Source organism: Gobius niger (assembly GCF_951799975.1).
Source record: "Gobius niger genome assembly, chromosome: 8".
Taxonomy (NCBI): Eukaryota; Metazoa; Chordata; class Actinopteri; order Gobiiformes; family Gobiidae; genus Gobius; species Gobius niger.
In genome coordinates, this window is record NC_136859.1 from 32,663,011 (window position 1) to 32,682,735 (window position 19,725).

The 19,725-nt window shown below is 39.9% G+C and overlaps 1 protein-coding gene across 1 annotated transcript in view; it reads left to right on the forward strand.

Annotated features, from left to right (window-relative positions):
* LOC306966079 (uncharacterized protein) overlaps positions 1-18,772 on the forward strand; it is a gene marked incomplete at its 5' end in the record, with an annotated part of 36,796 nt that extends 18,024 nt beyond the window's left edge. The window contains 8 exons of the mRNA XM_079560713.1: positions 10,368-10,470; positions 13,762-13,886; positions 15,260-15,382; positions 15,456-15,605; positions 15,729-15,950; positions 17,317-17,476; positions 18,342-18,444; positions 18,571-18,772. Of these exons, the coding sequence (XP_079416839.1) occupies positions 10,368-10,470; positions 13,762-13,886; positions 15,260-15,382; positions 15,456-15,605; positions 15,729-15,950; positions 17,317-17,476; positions 18,342-18,444; positions 18,571-18,670 (1,086 nt within the window). The 3' untranslated portion in view covers positions 18,671-18,772. The remainder of the gene's footprint in view (positions 1-10,367; positions 10,471-13,761; positions 13,887-15,259; positions 15,383-15,455; positions 15,606-15,728; positions 15,951-17,316; positions 17,477-18,341; positions 18,445-18,570) is intronic.
* Positions 18,773-19,725: the final 953 nt, after the last annotated feature.

A 19,725-nucleotide genomic window follows, 5' to 3' on the forward strand; every position in this document is an offset into this window, starting at 1 on the left:
TTTGTAATTTTCTTGTCAATTTTTTATCAAATTTTTGTCATTTTTTTTGTCATTTTTTTTGTCACATTTTGTCACATTTTGTCATTTTTTCGTCACATTTTTGTCAATTTCTTGTGACATTTTTGTGACATTTTCATCATTGTTTTCCTCTCAGTTTTGTCGCTATTTTCACACCTTTTTTCCGGAAGCTTTTGGATTGGGGTAAAGCCAAACTGGAGAAAATGTGCTCGGTTCAGGTGGGAGTTAAGGGGTTAACCTCTGTTCATTTAAAGTTGATTAGTGTCTGATCATTAAAACACATTTGCATCAACAAATTGTCTTGGAATTGTCTTGAACTATAAAACATCACAGAAGATTTGGGTTTTTCTACAGCCTTGATCGGGCATTAAATACAATATTAAAATGTTTCAGTTTTGAAAGAATAGTCATGGTGTTTTTTGCCACACGTGTTTTGTGGTGACATTTTTGAATGCTATTCTGCCTTTTGCCCGCAAGTATGAACAAATAAGCTTCAATTTTTTTTACCCCATTGGCGAATAAATTCAAATTGCAAACTCGAAATTCAGACAAAATGTATTGAAACGAGTCGGACACAGTGAAACAAATGAAATGTAGATGTAAACATTGTTTTAATTATTCCTCTGCATATGGGGTTTGTAATCCATCCGATCTCTGAGTGAGAGGCGGGATATGGCCACACTGCAGACCCTCCAGAATATCCTGAGGGACAGTTCCTCTGCACACCTTCATCACTCAGGCCCCCACCATTGCATACCAGCTCAGGCACCGAAGACCATATGCAGCCAAGAAGAGCACAAAAGACCATGACATGTCTTTTATTCCTCGAGCTTTAACATTGTTTTACGAATCTGTTTTATACATGTTTTTATTCATTTTTCTGTATATTGCTGTTTTTATTCTATTGTAATTGACACATTTCAGATTAAACATTTTGTTCTTTCCTGCTATGTCAAATTTAAGGGGAGACACTACAGGCAAAACTACATTTTTTCAGTTTTCAGGTTTTGGGCCAAATTGGTCTCTGAACATATAAGCTTTCACCCGGAAACCAAAAATATACCTAATCTTCACAATAACATGTTTAAATATTGCACTGGTTCAATGTTCCCCCATAGACTTATATGGGAGAACTCAATTTCAAGGGCCTTTTTCTCAAAACACATTTTTCTGTCATTGTAGCGACACTATGTCCACGTCAGTCGGACCTAAAGACTTCAAATTTTCCAGCCTTGGACTGAACAATATTTGGAAGATTTTTTCAGAGGGATTTTTTATTATTTAATCCTTAGCCCCATTTATTGAGTTTTGAATGTCAAAAAATGAGGCGAAAATTAAATTTTTACAAATTTTTACACTAAAAAACAGCTTATTTTCAGACTAAACAAAATAATCAAAATCCCCTCTGAGAAAGTCTTGGCAACTCATTCATCAATAAAATGAAACCATAAATTTGAATGTAGCTCTATCCATTATTCAGATTTCGTCGCCGAAAAGATGGGAAATTTGAGGCATTTTTAGGCATAAAACACCTTGTTCTTATATGAAAAGATAGAATGACAGAAAACTTGCAATGTATTTTTTTCTCACATGTATGTCAGTGATCTACATCAAAAGTTTCAAATTGATATCTGTATTATTATTTTTTTTCCTATTCACCTGCAGGGTCTCGCCAAACCTAATGATTATCCAGAATTATAGTCCGTATATGTCATGGAGCTTTTATCTGTGAATGACAAACCCCGAAAGTTAAAAAAAAGGAATTTGTTATCTTTGTTGTTATTATGCACATCCTGAATAATGACATGATCTTTTTCATCATAAATGGCGCAACAGCTCATTGCCTGGAAGTGTGAAAGGCGTGAGCGGTTTCTGGAACACCGTTATGTCAGATGTTATGACATGTGAGTAAACTGTGATTGTTGAACCATCTCCTGAACAAAAGCTGAATTATTTATTATTTATTTATTTGTCTGACCTGGACACGAATGTGTTGCACAGACCAGAGCTCATTTTCATCCGTCGTCCCTGGGCAGAGGCGAACGATGTGACGGCAGGTTTATACAGTGCCCTCCATGAACCGGAATGGTGGACTCAGATTCAATCTTTGACAAGAATCATTTAAGCCTGTTTTACTCCTGTCTACTCTTGTTTTTGTTTGCTGATGAAGAAACTATGTGCATGCCAAACACTGAGAGCTGCTGAAAGAAAGCACTTCAGAGACACACAACGAAAGTCACTCATTACACTCTCTCCTTCCTCCTCTTCATCCTCCTTTTCTTTCCTTTTTGCTGCAGAAGCAGAACTCTCTGTTTACTTCCCTCTCTCTCTCTGGCCCTCTGGCGGCCCCTGCTGGCTCGGGGGCCCCAGGCAGCTGCCTGCCTTGCCTAATGGTAAGCTACGGCTCTGTCTCTGAGCGGTTCTCTCTGCACAAGGACCGATGGGCGGGACATTGAAAACACATGATGAACAAACGAGGGGCGTGGTCATTTCTGCTGCCTTGTGATTAAATACCCAGATGAAATGTGCAGATCGTGACTTTACACAAGGTGGTGATCTTCATTTATTTTAGTTCTGTTCATCACAGAGCTCCCAAAATCACACATACGGTGTGTTAGAGTGTCTAGTTTCATAATAATCACATGATAATAAACCCTTTGGTGGCTTTTTCTTTTTGTTTATTACTTTATTTTTTAAAGAAATAAAAATAAATAAAAACAAAACACTTACAATCGGCAAAAATCTACATTGAATATTCTTTGTTTACTACTTACTATTGTTTAATACTAAACGTTTTGAAAATATTTTGTCCATTTGTCCCACCTCCAGAAATAAAGTTTAGCCTGTAGCCTCATAAAAGTCAATCTTTCCATTTGATGGGTCTCTTCAACCACCTTATTAAATATTTATCCTTAGTTGTCAAGTCAATCGGAAGATCTCCAAAGTATAACACTAACATTGTTTGAGGAATCCTGAAACCTTTATGACTCACTTCAGTCCAAAAAAGTCTTCATTTTGTGTGTGAGTGTGATGGGCTTCCTCCTCCCCACAGCCCCTCCAGCAGGATGAACTACGTGAGTTAAAACCCATTTGTTGCTTAGGGGTCACAAAGAAACGTATCATGTTTTTCCAGCTAAATTCACGGCAGTTAGCCGAACTCGACGTAGAGTAAACCGTCTCACAAATATAATCCCATTGATCGTTAGTTGTGTCGGACTTCATTTCCTTCTCCCATCTTTTTTAAATATAATCTGTCGAGAACCCTCTACTTTGAAGTTTGAATATCGTCGCTTTACTTCCTTTGGAGTAAGTTTGTGTAATTAAGATAATTATTTCGTTTAGTTTTGGGGTTTCCATTTTTTGCAATTTTGAGGATAAATACTGCCTTAAAAACCTTTAAACTTGTCCACGGAGTTTAAAAATGTTAAAACTAAGTATTTTCCTCCCCTACATGTTCCAGCCATGTCCTAATGTGTAGGATGAGCTCAGACCTGTTCACCACAACTGCCTCTAAAATCCTGCACTGTCACTGAAAAAGGTGTCAGGGTCTGAAGTGCCATCATGCACGAGCTTAATATAGAAGCTGCAGTTATGCAAAAGACCTGAGGTGGCAGTAGTGAGCATAAAATGACTAACATGAATCTAGCCCCTTTAATTGTAGATATATGAAGAAATCTGTTGATTCCAAATTATATTTCCTTTGGCATATTTGAAAGCTTGGTACAGCCTTCTTGTCCAGTATCCTACAATAAACTGTAATCCCGTTCTGTACCAAGTGTTTAAATCGTGAATCTATTTGATTTGGCTTAAATTCTGTATCAAATGCTGTCCATCTAAGTACCCATGTCTGATTTGTTTAGTTTTAGTTCTTTTACAACTTGGAACCATGTTGATAATGTAAAAAATGCAATTGGAGTAAGTTAAGTTACCACAAACGCTCTCCAATTCCTTCCACAGTGACTTCAAAATGTATCTCTGTACTTGAGTAAATGTAAGCGAGTACTTCCCACCTCTGCTGAGAGAGAGGCGTAACTATTCAACAGAGGCTGTGGTTTCAAATTTCCCCAAAACACAACGGAATCAACAACAGCATAACAAACGTGTCCAGATCTGCAGAGTCATTGTCATGAGTTCAGAACCGGTTTGTGCGGCTGCGAGGAACAAGGAAACAGAAGCTTCACCTCACAGTTCCAGTAACGATGATCATTGTTTACCACAACTCTCCTGTTCTGTGACCTGGGAATATTCCAAAACATTCACAGAAAATACAACGTTTTTTCAGCTGTCTCACATTAGAATGTTTGGTATTGACAAAAAAAAAAAAACGAGACGAAAAGGAAAAAGTCACAAAAACCCAACAAAAAAACAAGACAAAAAATCCACAAAAGGGCAGTAGAAAAGTGACAACAAAAGCATCGAAAATTGAACAAAAAAATTCCCAAAAGAGCAACAGAAGAGACACAAAAACAAGATGAAAACGAGGATGGAAAAAGTCACAGCAGTCACCCCAAAAAGGAAACAAAAAAGCAACGAAAATGGATCAAAATATCCACAAAAGACTAACAGAAAAGTGACAACAAAGGGGTGAAAAACGGACAAAAAAGTGACAGAAAATGGATAAAAAAGTGACCCAAAAAAAGCATTGAAAATTGAACAAAAAAGCCACATAAGAGCAACACAAAAGCAACAAAAAAGTGACAAAAATCAGACAAAAAAGGGATTAAAAAAAGTGACAAGTGTGTGACGAAAACACCTGGATAGACTCAAACAGACAAAATGTAAATGTATATTAGTTTTGCCGATCAGACCCCGGCGGTAACATCGATGTATGAAAGTCAGTCTGGATGAACAGCTTGGGGTTAGGGATGTCTTCCCCCGGAGCCTGGACACTGGTGGTGGTACGGAAGACCCGTGAAGATGCAGCAGGGAGAAGCCGTGGGCAGAAGAGGCGGAGATGGGGTGGAGGTGGGTCGCAGCACATCTGGGAAGTGAACGAACCATAATCGCTGGGGCTTAAAGGCGGGACCGAGGGCGATGATTGGCTGTTTCGGAGGTGCGGCTCTCACTCTGATGGGCTGAGGTGGAGGTGTGGCCCTCTCGGTAGCGATCATTGGCTGCAGGTCGGTGATGCTGAAATTAACCTCCCAGGTTGAATTAACACCTGGGCTTCATAACAAAAAAACAATGAAACAAAATGTCAAGAAAGTGACAGTTACAATGCGGGATAAAAGATCCTTCTAGATCAGTTTCAAATGAGGCGTTACCCTGGCCTATAGGCTGCAACCTTTTAGATTTGGGGTTAGGAAGTTAATGGTGCTTATTCATGTTTTCTACATTTTATTTGCCTTTCAAGTGTTTTAAGTGGCCCACTTTTACCCATCCCTGTTGTTGTGTGAAGTGTGTTGGATTGCTTAGTGTCTGCACATGCACAGTACCATTTATTTCATATCATAGCGTCAAGGGGAGCTGTAATCAAAAATAGGCCAGGGTAACGCCTCATTTGAAAGCTAAGACCTACATCGCGTTTATGTAACTTTTTTGTCTTGTTTTCATAGTTTTTTTTTGTTGCTTTCTTCATTCATTTTTTCCTTGCTTTTTTGACTCATTTTTGTCACAGTTTTGACACTTATATTGTGTCGTTGTTGCTTTTTCCGGCACGTTTTTGTCTCTCTTTTGTGGCTTTTTTGTCACATTGTTGATGCGTTTTCATCCTCGTTTTTGTTGCTATAAAGCCAAACTGTAGAAAATGTGCTCAGTCCAGGTAGGGGTTTACAGATTAAATGTGAGGCTAGAGTGATCATAAGTAAGTGCTTTATTTGTCATTGGGTACAACGTTCAGGTGTTAGTCCTGAGCCGCTGCCACTGAGCCGTGCCGCCATTGTGAGCCGACCTGACCCAGACGTTGGTGAAACCTAAGCACTCGGAGTAAAAGGGGCTGGCTGCCTTCAATCTCTCTGATCCTCTGAAACGGTGCTGCGCCTCCTGGGTTTGTCCCTGTTTCAGAGCGTGGTGTCCTGCACTGGTCATCTCCACCACCTCCTTCCTCTTCCTCCTGCGCAGCTTCCTCCGCTCCACAACAGTCTTTCACCATCTTCTGGGATGTGTTTAGCAGTTCATCTGTTTTGTTCTCCAGTGAACGCCCATTAGTCAGAACACTGTTAGAGACAGAAGGCATGTGTGGCTTCACTGTGAGTCTCGCCCGGATACAGAGCCGTGGGAAGATGTTTCAGTTAGGGGGTGCTGAGAGACAAAATTTACCCCCAAAACGCTTTTTCTGCGCATATTTCCTTTTTATTAACCTCTTACCTTCCGCCTTAACCGAGCGCAGTTTCTCCAGTTCAGCTTTGCCCAAATCTAACAAGTTCTCACCTGGCGCTTACAGCCTATTAGAGCAGAGTAACGCCTCATAGTTAAGACATACAAAACAGATCCTTTTCCTCACATTGCTGTCTCGTTGTTGTCACTTTTTCACATTCTTTTTCATCTCATATTTGCCAGAGTTTTGTCACATTTTTGTTGTTTTTTGTCACATTTTTATTTATTTTTTGTCACCTTTTTATTAATTTTTTCGTCACTTTTTTATTTATTTTTTTGTCACTTTTTTATTTATTTTTTGTCACATTTTTTTTTTTGTCACATTTTTATTTATTTTTTGTCACATTTTTATTTATTTTTTTGTCACATTTTTATTCATTTTTTGTTACATTTTTATTTATTTTTTGTCACATTTTTATTTATTTTTTGTCACATTTTTATTTATTTTTTGTCACATTTTTATTTATTTTTTGTCACATTTTTATTTATTTTTTGTCACATTTTTATTTATTTTTTTGTCACATTTTTATTCATTTTTTGTCACATTTTTATTCATTTTTTGTCACATTTTTATTTATTTTTTTTGTCACATTTTTATTTATTTTTTGTCACATTTTTATTTATTTTTTTGTCACATTTTTATTCATTTTTTGTCACATTTTTATTCATTTTTTGTCACATTTTTATTTATTTTTTGTCACATTTTTATTTATTTTTTGTCACATTTTTATTTATTTTTTTGTCACATTTTTATTCATTTTTTGTCACATTTTTATTCATTTTTTGTCACATTTTTATTTATTTTTTTTGTCACATTTTTATTTATTTTTTGTCACATTTTTATTCATTTTTTGTCACATTTTTATTTATTTTTTTGTCACATTTTTATTTATTTTTTTGTCACATTTTTCTTTTTGTCACTTTTTTTGTTGTCAATTTTCATTTATTTTTTTGTCAATTTTTTTTTTTTTTTTAAATGTTGTCACATTTTTGTTGGGTTTTTTTGGCCCCTTTTTTTATTGTTTTTTGTCACATTTTTGTCTCTTTTTTTTTTTTTTTTACACTTTTTCCAATAAGCTCTTACATTTGGGTGAAACCAAACTGGAGAGAAAGTGCTCTGTTCAGGTGGGAGGTAAGAGGTTAATATTGCTTGCTGTTCCCAAACTTTCCACCAGGGCGGTGCTGCAGCCCCCTCAGCACCCTGGGTTCCCACGGCCTTGCCCCGGATACCTCCTCGTTTGTCCCTTTTTTGTTCCCTGTAGCTCCTCTTGTGACGCCCCCACTGTGCTGCAGGTGTGGGGGGCTCATGGTGCCTCTTCAGTGTTTCAGTAGAAGAAATGTGTAGGTCTCAAATGGGTTTAGCTCATAAGCTAGCTGTTTGTTTACTTTTAAAAAACTGCTTTCATCAGGACTTTTGTGGACTCTTTGCAGTAAAAAATTCCACCGAACCTCACAACCCCATGGCACAGACGTACAAAAGTATGCAATAAAACAATGTGGAACACAGAAACCACAAATGCAGCTCACAGAAAAGGGCAAAGCATTTAACTGTACCGAGAGAAAGGGAGGTTGCTATCCAATTACGCTTCTGTTCAGTGCAGTTCATCTTCACGTACAAAAATGTTCAAAGAGGCCTGCACTCTGCCATATAAAACGTCCGTTACACATAAACCGCCTTGAACAGTGTCTCTGAACTCTCCTCTGAAGCGCTCACTTGGCTCAGAGGTCACTTGTGATGTGCCCAGGTGTCTATATCTGCTGCGACCCCCATTTGTAACAAAGACCACATCAATCACACGCTCGATCTTCAAGAGCAGGTTTGTCTCCCGAAGAGCAGCAGGTGACTCATGAGGACAAACTAAATGATACGTGCCACGCTGTCTGTCGTCTTTTACTTTATATCTGTCTGTCAGCCGTGTGTGTGACAGGATGATGGCAGGAAGTGCATTGTAGCCTATGGCCACGCTCCGACCCGGTGACATCACTCAACCTGTGCTACTGATTATGAGTCCAGCTGGGGAAAGGACAGAGCAATCACTTTTGACCAGAACTTCCAGACTGATGGAAACGTGCTCAGGGTCGTGACCAGGGCCTTCCCATCGATTCAGGATATACTGGAACTGAGAATGACGCACTTCAAGTTCAGCACTTGGATACCAGTATGTGCTTTTTCATGGCATAGTGTTACAGGCCCTAGTTGAGACACGGCCTGGACACATGGATAATAGCCCCCTAATAGCCTCTGGATAATCCGAGAATGCTGATGGGTGAAAGTCAAGCTGGCCACTCCACACCCATGAACTGCTCTGGGGCTCCATCGGATCATGCAGTGTCTCGTTCAAATATTCAGAATCAAAATTAGAATAGTTTTTATTGCCATTGTTGGTGAACAGGTTCACTAACCACACCGCGTTCCAAATAATTATGCAAATTGTATTTCAGTGTCAAAAAGGTCAAAAAAAAAAAAAAGGTTTTCAATGAAACTCATGGATGGTATCGTGTCTTGGGGCTCTATGAATAACTGACATTAATCTCAGAGACTTGGGATGATTAGTTTTCAGGTTAAGCCCAGTTAAGGGAAAAACTACTGAAAAAGGGTGTTCCACATTATTAAGCAGATCATCATTTTCAAGCAATATGGGAAAGAAAAAGGGACTTTCTGCTGATGAAAAGCGTGAAATAGTTGAATGCCTTGGTTTAGGTATGAAAACCTTCGATATTTCATGAAAGATTAAGCGTAATCATCATACTGTTAAGAGATTTGTGGATGATTCAGACACACTCGGGTTTGTGCAGATAAAGGCACAATGAGGACAGTTTCAGCCAGACAAACACATCAGATTAAGAGAACAGATGCTACAAAGCAGCATACAGGTATTTGAAGCTGCTGGTGCCTCTGGAGTCTCCCGAACATCAAGGTGTAGGACCCTCCAGAGGCTGCAGTTGTGCATAATCCTTCTATCCGGGCCTCCCCTAAACTGTTCAATGAAGCTGATGAACAGAAACGGCTGCAGTGGCTCAGAAATACATGAGACTCATTTTCAAACAGTCTTGTTCACTGATGAGGCCGTGTAGCCCTGGACGGTCAAATCAATCAATGTCCCAACAAGGCTGTGACGTCAGTAAGGAGGGGGCGGAGTCATGTATTGGGCCAGAATCATGGTGAGAGAGCTGGTCGGCCCCTTTAGGCCCTTTTAGGCTCCCTGAAGGTGTGAAAATGCTACAAAATGAAGAGCCGTGTTTTCCCGAACAAAATCCTCTTCATGCCTGACAACGCACCATGTCCTGCTGTAAAGAAAACCTCTGCATCACTGGCTGCTATGGGCATAAAAGGAGAGAAACTCATGATGTGGACCCCCTCCTCCCCTGACCTCAGCCCTATTGAGAACATTTGGAGCATCAACAAGCAAAACATCTATGATGGTGGGAGGCAGTTTTCATCCAAACAGCAGCTCTGGGAGGCTATTCTGACATCCTGCAAAGAAATCCAAGCAGAAAATCTCCAAAAGTTTAATGGATTTAAGAATTTTGAAGCTGCTATCACACAAGGGCTCCTATGTTAAAATATAACTTGACCTGTTAAGAGATTTTTTCAACCACATTTAAATGATCCTCTAACAGTTGAAGACTTGAACATTATGCTGACTCTCATTTGAGTTGACAGTTTAGAAAATCAGAGAAAAATGTCATTTGCATAATTATTTGGAACGCGGTGTAGGAATTTTTTTTTGGTTCAGTCGTGCTATATGAAACATATGACACAAAACATGATAAATAATGAAACTATAATAACTATACAACTATAGAGTACAAGGGCACACATAAAGGAGATTAAAATTCACCGGGGGTAAAATGAGCCACAACAACCACCAAAGCAAAGGGTGTCTCATCTTCCCCCACTCGGCCCTACGTTGCTCTGAAGCAGAGGCGCCTCCACACACTGTGATCCTCCTGAACAGTCGCACCTCTGGCCTCCTCCGCTCGGCGTCACCGCCCACTCACCGCTCGGCTTCCGCGTGTGAGCCGTGCGTCAGGTGATCTCAGGTGAAGCGCGTGACTCTCCGGCTTCAATAAAAACAGTCAAACCTCCGCCGGCGCACCATCCACACACTGCAGACATGAACTCAGCTTGGACAGGTAAGTCTTTGTTCAAGTCCAATTGGCCTGATTTCACTTAGATAGATAGATTGTTCAAAGCCAGTTTGACTTTTGTCAGGTGGAATCACGGGGTCAGAGAAACCCTGCATCACAGTCAGATGTTCCACATACAAGCCTGTGTTTATTACTCTTTATTACTTGTTCATTCAAAGAGGTTTAAATAGTTCTGACGCTTCTACTGGAGTAAACATTTAACCTCTTACTTTAACTGAATGTATTTTCTCCAGTTCGGCTTTACCCAAATCTAAAAGCTTCCGGACTGGAGAGCAACAGTGCAATGTCTCAGCTGAAAAGGAAGGCCTACAAAACTGATCGGGACTTTTTTTTTTGTTTGGGTTTTTGTCACATATTCCAAGTGTTTTTTGGCCTGTTTTTGTTTTTTGTTTTTTACCTGCTTTCGCTTTCGTTTTTGTCACTCTTCACTCACTTTTTTCTTGTTGTTTGTCACTCTTTTGTTGCTTTTTCATCACTTTCTCTGTTGCTTTTCTGTCGCATTGTCGTCCCTTTGTGTTTGCGGTTCCATAGGGGTGGGGAAAAATGATTAAATGATTCAAAAATCGACTTGGTGGGTCAAATCGCTTAATTTTTTTAAAATTTATTTATTTATTTTTGCATTTTTAGCTGTCTGCCCTCTCTCGGGAAGAAGGTCCTACTGTACAGATGTGCTAAAAAGAACAGAGTCCACCTACGGATTTTATTAGCTCAATCCAAACACAGTATAAATAATTGTGACGATGACTTTTCAGTTCAGAGAAAGGGTTTGCCTCTGCGATTTTCTTTATGTTGATGCACATTAACTAAATATAGGCCTACCAAACATATATATTCAACATATGTTTACAGTCCGCAGTTATTTTGTTATAAATAGGGGGGGCTCTAGTTTAATTCTTGGTTTTTTTAATGCTTTTTTCCCCCCAGACGCTTTTAGTTTTGCGTAAAGCCAATAGAATAAAATGTCAGCTCAGAACCTCGCTGTGACTCTGGTATAGAGTATTTTTTTCATTATTTGCTATATGAACGTGTTGCCTTTTAGTTCAGTCATGTGTTTGCTTGTGAATATAACATGTAACTGGCGTCATAACCAGGATTCAAAACGCTTTCAACAACAGTGTAATTCTTTGATGCAGCTAGTTATACCTTTAGCGAAAAGTCGCCTGGCAAGTTTGGTTTATTTTTTTGGACGCATTCTGTGCCATTATTTAAGACTCGCTGATCAACATATTTTAGCGAGCTCACTTTGCACCTGAACGTTGTATCAAAACATCAGGCGACTGCACGCCATTGGTTTGGATAGTTGGATGTTTCGCTCCTGTTTCCGTGACTTCAACAACCTCTTAACCCTCACCTGAACCGGGCACATTTTCTCCAGTTTGGTTTCTTCTAAAAGAGTCTTGAAAATCTAAATCGCGATGAAAAGGAGATGTTAAACGGGGGATGAAAACACGACAAAAAAGTGACCAAAAAGGCAGTAGAGCAGCTACAAAACAGGCAACAAAAACGTGGCAGAAAAAGCGACACAAATGTGATTTAAAGGTGGCAAAAAAAGTGACAAAAAAGCGAGAAAACAAAAACAAAAACATGACCACAAGAGGCGACAAGTATGTGACAAAGAAGTTAAGAAAAACGTGGTAAAAATGTGACAAAATCGCTACAAATATACAACAAAAAGGTGCCGATGTGGTTACATAGTGGTCTTAGCTTTCAAATAAGGCCTATAAGCTGTAAGCTCCAGTCGAGAAGTTTATTGATTAGTGTAAAGCTGGACTGCAGAAAATGCGCTCGGTGAAGGCGGGGGTTAAGAGGTTAAAAGAACTGTTATTGAGAAAGTGGAAAATATTTGAGGAGAAGGAAACTTTTGGATAAATGTGTAAAACTGACCAATTTACAGATATCAATTTGAAACTTTTGCTGAATATTGCAAGTTTTCTGTCATTTTGTGCTTTTATATAAAAACAAAGTGTTTTACGCCTAAAAATGCCCCAATTTTTCCATCTTTTCAGCGACGAAATCTGAATAACGGATTGAGCTACTTTCAAATTTATGGTTTTATTTTATTGATGAATGAGTTACCAAGACTTTTTCAGAGGGGATTTTGGATATCACATTTAATTTTAAAATAAACAGTTTTTAGTTGAAAAATCAGAAAACATTGAATTTGCTCCTTATTTTTTGACATTCAAAACTCGGTAAATCATACTAGGAATTAGATATTGAAATTATGTTTTCCTATTTACATCTATGGGAAACATTGAATCAGTGCAATATTTAAAGGGGGGGGTATTATGCAAAATCACCTTTTTCAAGCTTTACATCATGTTATTATGTCATTCCCTCATTAAAAACATGCCTGAAGTGTTGCCTTGGCACATTCACGTATTTTTGAGTAATCTGTAAAAACTCTGATGGCGGCCATTTTAGGGATAGGTTTGCCTGAGTCCTCCTAGGAACGCCCCCACCTCCTGGAGACGCCTTCGAGCTTTCGTCACCAGCCGAGTAACCAACCACTGCTCCTCAGCAGAACCCCCTCCCCACTGATGCCACAGACAGCGTGTGGAGGGGGCGTGTCGGAAAGGGTCAGAGGTTCTTAAAGAGACAGAGGCCTATTTCAAGACATTCACTACAGCCATTTTGAGAGAGACATTTTATACAAGGCAGTTATTCTAATGTACTGCATTTACAGACCAACAGAAGGTTTGTAGTGTGATATAGACTGGTGCTATGTGATTGAAAAAAGCACAATACCCCCTCTTTAAACATGTAGTTGTGAAGATTAGGCATATTTTTTTGTTTCCAGGCGAAAGTCTTATATGTTCAGAGACCAATTTGGCCCAAAACCTGATTTGTTTTAATTTTTTTTTATTGTTCTAAATAGTTTAGCTCGAAATGCTACAGCGAGTACGTCATACATCATCAGACACAATGATACGATTGGCTGTGGCGACGTGCAGAGTCAGACACATATGATAGACACTCGTAGCGCCCAATAAACGACGATGGACGATCGTAGACCACACCTCTCCTACGAGAAAGCGAACTGGTGCTCCCCAGACTAAACATCACTAACTTAATAAGCTACTGCACTAGTTTGGCCTGAACACATTTCTGTGCAGTCTGGGAAATTCCACCTGGGAATTTACCGAGCCAGGCAAACAGTAACTAATACTTCCTGTTATCTAACTTGCATTGTTTGTTCCCACATGCTTCAGTATAACGTTGATTACATTTCTACTTAAAAAAACAGATTCAGTGTTGTTGTTATTGTTTCTGCAGCTCTGGTGGTGAGAGGCGGCCTGCTGGCTGTGCTCTGCGCCGTGGCTTTGGCCCAACTGGACTCCAAGCTGGACCGGCACTGGGAGATGTGGAAGGCAACATATGAGAAGAAATATCTGAATAAGGTCAGAGCTGCCACGTTCACTGACACAAACGAGCCACAATATATCGCGATATCCCGGAGGTGTTCCGTCCGATTGAGATTTAACAATACATTTTTCGCTTACACAGCCAGAAAAAAAAGAAAAGTGACCGGAATTGGATCATTTAATTCATGATATTCCTAATTTCTTTCTAATTTAACCTTGATTTGGTCCTGATTTTGTAAAAAAAAATCATAAAAAACAACAATCTGCCATACATTTTTGTTTAGTCAGTGGAGCATAAGTTGTCAGAATCGATTTGTAGAAGACTGAAGTTCACGATGATGGTTCTTTCACTCGACTGCTCTATCTAGTAGACAGAAATACTACAAGCTGTAGGAAAAGGGTAGGCGAACACATGCGGCTCTTTAAGGCCTGTGATGCGGCGCTTTTGAGCTTTGATGGAAAAGGGAGTCATTTATCAAGGCAGAGGAAGTGGAACAATAAAGCAGGCTTTTTTATCATTTAAAATGGCTTGGGACGCTTGGTAAATCACTAGAACTTTCATTTGGTTTGAAAAGCAGGCCCCTGTGTTAAGACCGTACACACTGTGGCATGTCGCGGAAAAATAGGAGTGGGATATTCTTGTGACTGACTTGCGGTCATATGATTAGGGAGAATGTAACATTTTACAATACAAGGGAATGGAACCTACCCTCTTGGAACCGCCACCTTGACGTGGTGGAGGGGTTTGAGCGCCCGAATGATCCTGGGAGCTCTGTTGTCGGGGGCTTCGTGCCACTGGTAGGGTCTCCCATGGAAAACAGGTCCTATAGGTGATGGGTCAGACAAAGAGCGGTTCAGAAGCCCCTTATGGGAGACCAACAGGTCCGTTTAGAATCATGAGGCCGTCCTTCTGTGGACCCACCACCTGCAGGAGGAGCCATAGGGGGCTGGTGCAATGTGATCCACGATGGATGGATGGATGGATGGATGGATGGATGGATGGATGGATGGATGGATGGATGGATGGATGGATGGATGGATGGATGGATGGATGGATGGATGGATGGATGGATGGATGGATGGATGGATGGATGGATGGATGGAAGCTTATTTGTGGAATGGATTTGATTCAAAAACACTAAGTTCTCCAAATTGCTTCATCAAAGGCGGTTCCAGTTTTCAGTGAGCACTTCTTTTTTTGCAAAGGTTCAACACAAAATGACACTGTCCATTAAAACATTGCTTAGCCCCAAGCTGTCAAACCAGCGAACCAGTTTCTGATCCAGCCGCGTGGTACAGCGGCACTTTGGGAAAGTCCGAACATCAGTGCCTACGTCACACTTCCTCTACACAAGGTAGTATCATCGCTGAGGTATTGCATGTGATGGTGTTTTAATGTGTGTGTCCAGGTGGAGGAGGTGAGCCGCAGAGCATTGTGGGAAAAAAACCTGCTGTACATCAAAGCTCACAACCTGGAGGAGTCCATGGGCAAGCACACCTACACGAAGGCCATGAACCACATGGGAGACCTGGTAACACCCCATCAAACGTCCAAATATACATGTAACTGTTCTGTATCTGATGATCTACTTCTACATCTCACAGACTAAAGAGGAAGCCATGCAGAGGTACGCCACTCTGAGAATTCCTAAATATCTGAAGAGAACATCTTCACCTCTCAGAGCGACGACTGTTGACTTACCACAAACTGTGGACTGGAGAAAAAAGGGCTACGTGACTGAGGTCAAGAATCAGGTAAAAGACGTAACAAAGTCTGTTCACTCGCCCAGCACCAGTTGTTTTATTGTTTACTTGCACCATGAGCTGCACGTACGCTCCCCTGGATAATTGATTGTGATGTTGGATGGTCATGCACAGGGCGAATGTGGATCGTGCTGGGCCTTCAGTGTGGCGGGAGCCATGGAGGGTCATTTGTTCAAAACCACAGGGAAGTTGATTAGCCTGAGCCCGCAGAACCTGGTGGACTGTGCCGGAGACTATGGGAACATGGGCTGCCAAGGAGGATACATGGACAAGGCTTTTGATTACGTCGTCGCCTATGGCCTCGAGTCTGAGGCTGCCTACCCCTATGAAGGACGGGTAAGAGCGCATGGCTTTTGAGGGCTTATTTCACTCTATCCATTTCAGTATAACATGCACACTTACTGATCAAAAAAGTGTAAAAATATAGGTGAGCTGGGTCGCCCTAGCCTGCTAAATAAGCCAGTTGCCAAAGTGGGGGCCCTGGAAAAAACCTGACAGAAGCCAAAACACTGCAAATAACATTAGCACAGTAAAATCAACCTGGATTTGCTCCTGTTTCAATCGTTCGAGAAGAGGACAGACGTGTGGAGCATTTGCTGCTGATTGGATTGATCTCACCACCTTCTAATCAAACACTGCCAAGTTTCAACCCAGAAAACCAAAGCCAAGAAAGATTTCATTTGATCGATTATTACATTTTTAAGTGTGCTGCACTTAAAAATGTAATTTTGTAATTTTTTGTCATATTTTTGTAATTTTTCCGTCAATTTGTATCACATGTTTTGTCATTTTTTTGGTCATTTTTTGTCAATTTTTTGAATTTTTTTTTGTCAAATTTTGGGTCATTTTTTGTCTTTTTTTTCATCAATTTGTTGTCATTTTTTATCAACTTTTTGTCGTTTTTTGTGACATTTTTGTGACATTTTTGCCACTTTTTCATCAATTTCTCGTCATTTTTTTGTCAATGTTTTCTCACTTTTTTGTCACATTTCCATCATTGTTTTCGTCTCAGTTCTGTTGCTTTTTCACAGCTTTTTTCCAGAAGCTTTTGGACTGGGGTAAAGCCAAACTGGAGAAAATGTGCTCGGTTCAGGTGGGAGTTAAGGGGTTAACGTGTTAATTTTTTTAACGGAATTAATCGCATTTCCCCCAATTTCCCCCCAAACTGGAATCTTTCTATTTGTGTGTTTCTGGTACACCTGTATACCTGACACACATCCGCCCACAACAGCAATGGACCGAGACGCTTCACTCGGCCCGTTGGGGACTCAGTTTAGTTTTAAAAACATCCTGATGGGACGATAGACGCTGTACTGCTGTGAACAGGCTGTGCATAAAAGAGTTCTTCTTCCACCGTAGTTACTCAAGTCTAAAATACCATCTCAATGTAAAACACAGAGACGTCCTCGATGCTAATGTTAGCGTTAGCCTCAAACTAACACTCCTGCCACGCCCACTCTGAGCCACAATAACCCTAACCCTTGTCAGGATAAGAAATGGCACTTTGATTTCTGTTTACAGCAACTGTTAAACACTTAAAGGCCTGTTTTATGGCCCTTTTGCTTTATTTATGTTTTACTTTTATATAAATGTGGCATTATTATTACTGCTTAATGAACTCTACAAGTTGCATGAGTGATCAGAGTTCCTAAAACACTTGAAAGCTGAATAACTATAAATACACTTTGCCTCTGTTTCTTAGGACGGTTCCTGCCGCTACAATCCAGCACACCGAGTCGCTAACTGCTCAAAATACAACTTTGTGTCTCGAGGAAGCGAGCCTGCTTTAAAGACGGCAGTTGCCACCGTCGGGCCCATCTCTGTGGGGATTGATGCAGACCCCCTATTATTCTACTCCTCCGGTAAGTTTTCTCAGTGCATGTCCGTACATTGATTTCACTTAAGGCGAGACACTGCAGGTGAATAGGGAAAAAAATGTATATTTACAGATATCAATTTGAAACTGTTGCTGTAGATCACTGGCATAACTGTGAGAAAAAAATACATTGCAAGTTTTCTGTCATTTTATCTTTTCATATACAGTGGGGAAAAAAAGTATTTGGTCAGTTTCACATAGACATTCTATTGGATTTTGGCCAAATACTTTTTTTCCCCACTGTAAGAACAAGGTTTTTCATGCCTAAAAATGCCCCAAATTTCCCATCTTTTCGGCGACGAAATCAAATTTATGGTTTCATTTTATTGATGAATGAGTTACCAACACTTTCTCAGAGGGGATTTAGGATTTCTTGTTTAGTTTTAAAATAGGCTGTTTTTTAGTGGAAAAATGTGTAAAAATGTAATTTTCGCCTTATTTTTTGACATTCAAAACTCAATAAATGGGGCTTAAGGGATTAAATAATAAAAAATCCCTCTGAAAAAAATCTTCCAAATATTGTTCAGTCCAAGGCTGGAAAATTTGAAGTCTTTAGGTCCGACTGACGTGGACATAGTGTCGCCACAATGAGAGAAAAATGTGTTTTGAGAAAAAGGCCCTTGAAATTGCATTGTCCCATAAAAGTCTATGGGGGAACATTGAATCAGCGCAATATTTAAACATGTTATTGTGAAGATTAGGCATGTTTTCTGTTTCCGGGTGAAAGCTTATATGTTCAGAGACCAATTTGGCCCAAAACCTGAAAACTGAAAAAATTGAGTTTTGCCTGTAGTGTCTCCCCTTAATTTGTGCTATTCTACGTACTCATCTTTCCTGCGGTTCACTGTCAGGAGTCTTTGCGTCCGAGGACTGCACTGGGACTGTAGACCATGCGGTTCTGGCTGTAGGCTATGGCACAGATGGAGGAAAGGACTACTGGCTGGTGAAGAACAGGTGAGATGTTTCCTCACAGGCTGATGGTGCCGCCTGGTTGTTCTTTTCCTCTGGACCAGTGCTGTGGGACTAGCAGTAAACCTACATGTAATTGTACTTTGAATATGTGTCGTTTCTACTTTCTAGCTGGGGAACAGGTTGGGGAGAAGACGGCTACGTTCGGATTGCACGCAACAAGGGCGACATGTGTGGCATCGCAACATACGCAACATACTGCCTGGACTAGCGGGATTCCATTGAAGACATATAGGCCAAATACTTTTGTACATGTTGTTTGGGAATGTGATAACTGGTGTCTTTCTGTTGCTCTTTTTCTGTCATAAAAGTGATTTATACACCTGAATGACTCAGAGTCTGCTTTGAAATGAAACCTGCTGATTTATTTACAGGTGAAGGTGAAGGTTGAGTAAAAAAGACAAGCAGCCAAGCCATTTCAGTTCAGTCGTGCAATATGAAACATAACTTAGCTAAATAAACTATTAAAACTAAACACTATAAAGGCATGCATAAAGGAGACTAAAATAAACTATGATAAAGACAAACAGTGTTGTAGACAGAGACATGGACCTAATAGGGTTTAAAAAAAAGTCAAGCACAAAACTGTTTTCCCTCCCACTGCTAAGTACCATGAGCTTGATGGGTAAGTTCAAATAAAAAGTTTTAACATTTTACACAAAATAGGTAGGTTTTTAGTCCAAAATGACAAGTGTTCAAATCAAATGAATAAAGACAAACTAGAAACCAAACATCATAGGGACTGCTAGGGACTACAGATGGAAACTAGCATCCCTGCTATAATTTGGCTTCAAATTGCATAAATTGCTTAATTTGCATCATCTAATTTGCATAAACTGGTAAAATGCATAAAATGTCATGTTGCATAAACTGTATAAACTGCATAAAGTGGTAAAATGCATGAATGGGTTAATTTGCATAAATTATTAATATTGCATAAACCTTTATATTCCATAAACTGGTCAAACTGTTGAAATGGCCTCAGTGCTTGATTGGCAGAAGCTGCACAAATGGCTGAAAGGCCTGGAGTCTCCCCATTGGCTGGATTCCCCCATACACACCAATGCAAAAATGTCAAACTCTCGTATAAAAAAACTGGAAAACTGCAGAAGGCCAATGTTTTCTCAAAACCCACAAGTTGCAGAAGCTGAACATGCACAAAGTGCAGAAATTGCATAAAATGCAGAAAAAAGTGCAGAAAAGCATGGATTTGCGGCAGCCCCATTATAAGTCAATGGGAAAAATCTCCGACATTTCGGCCGATTG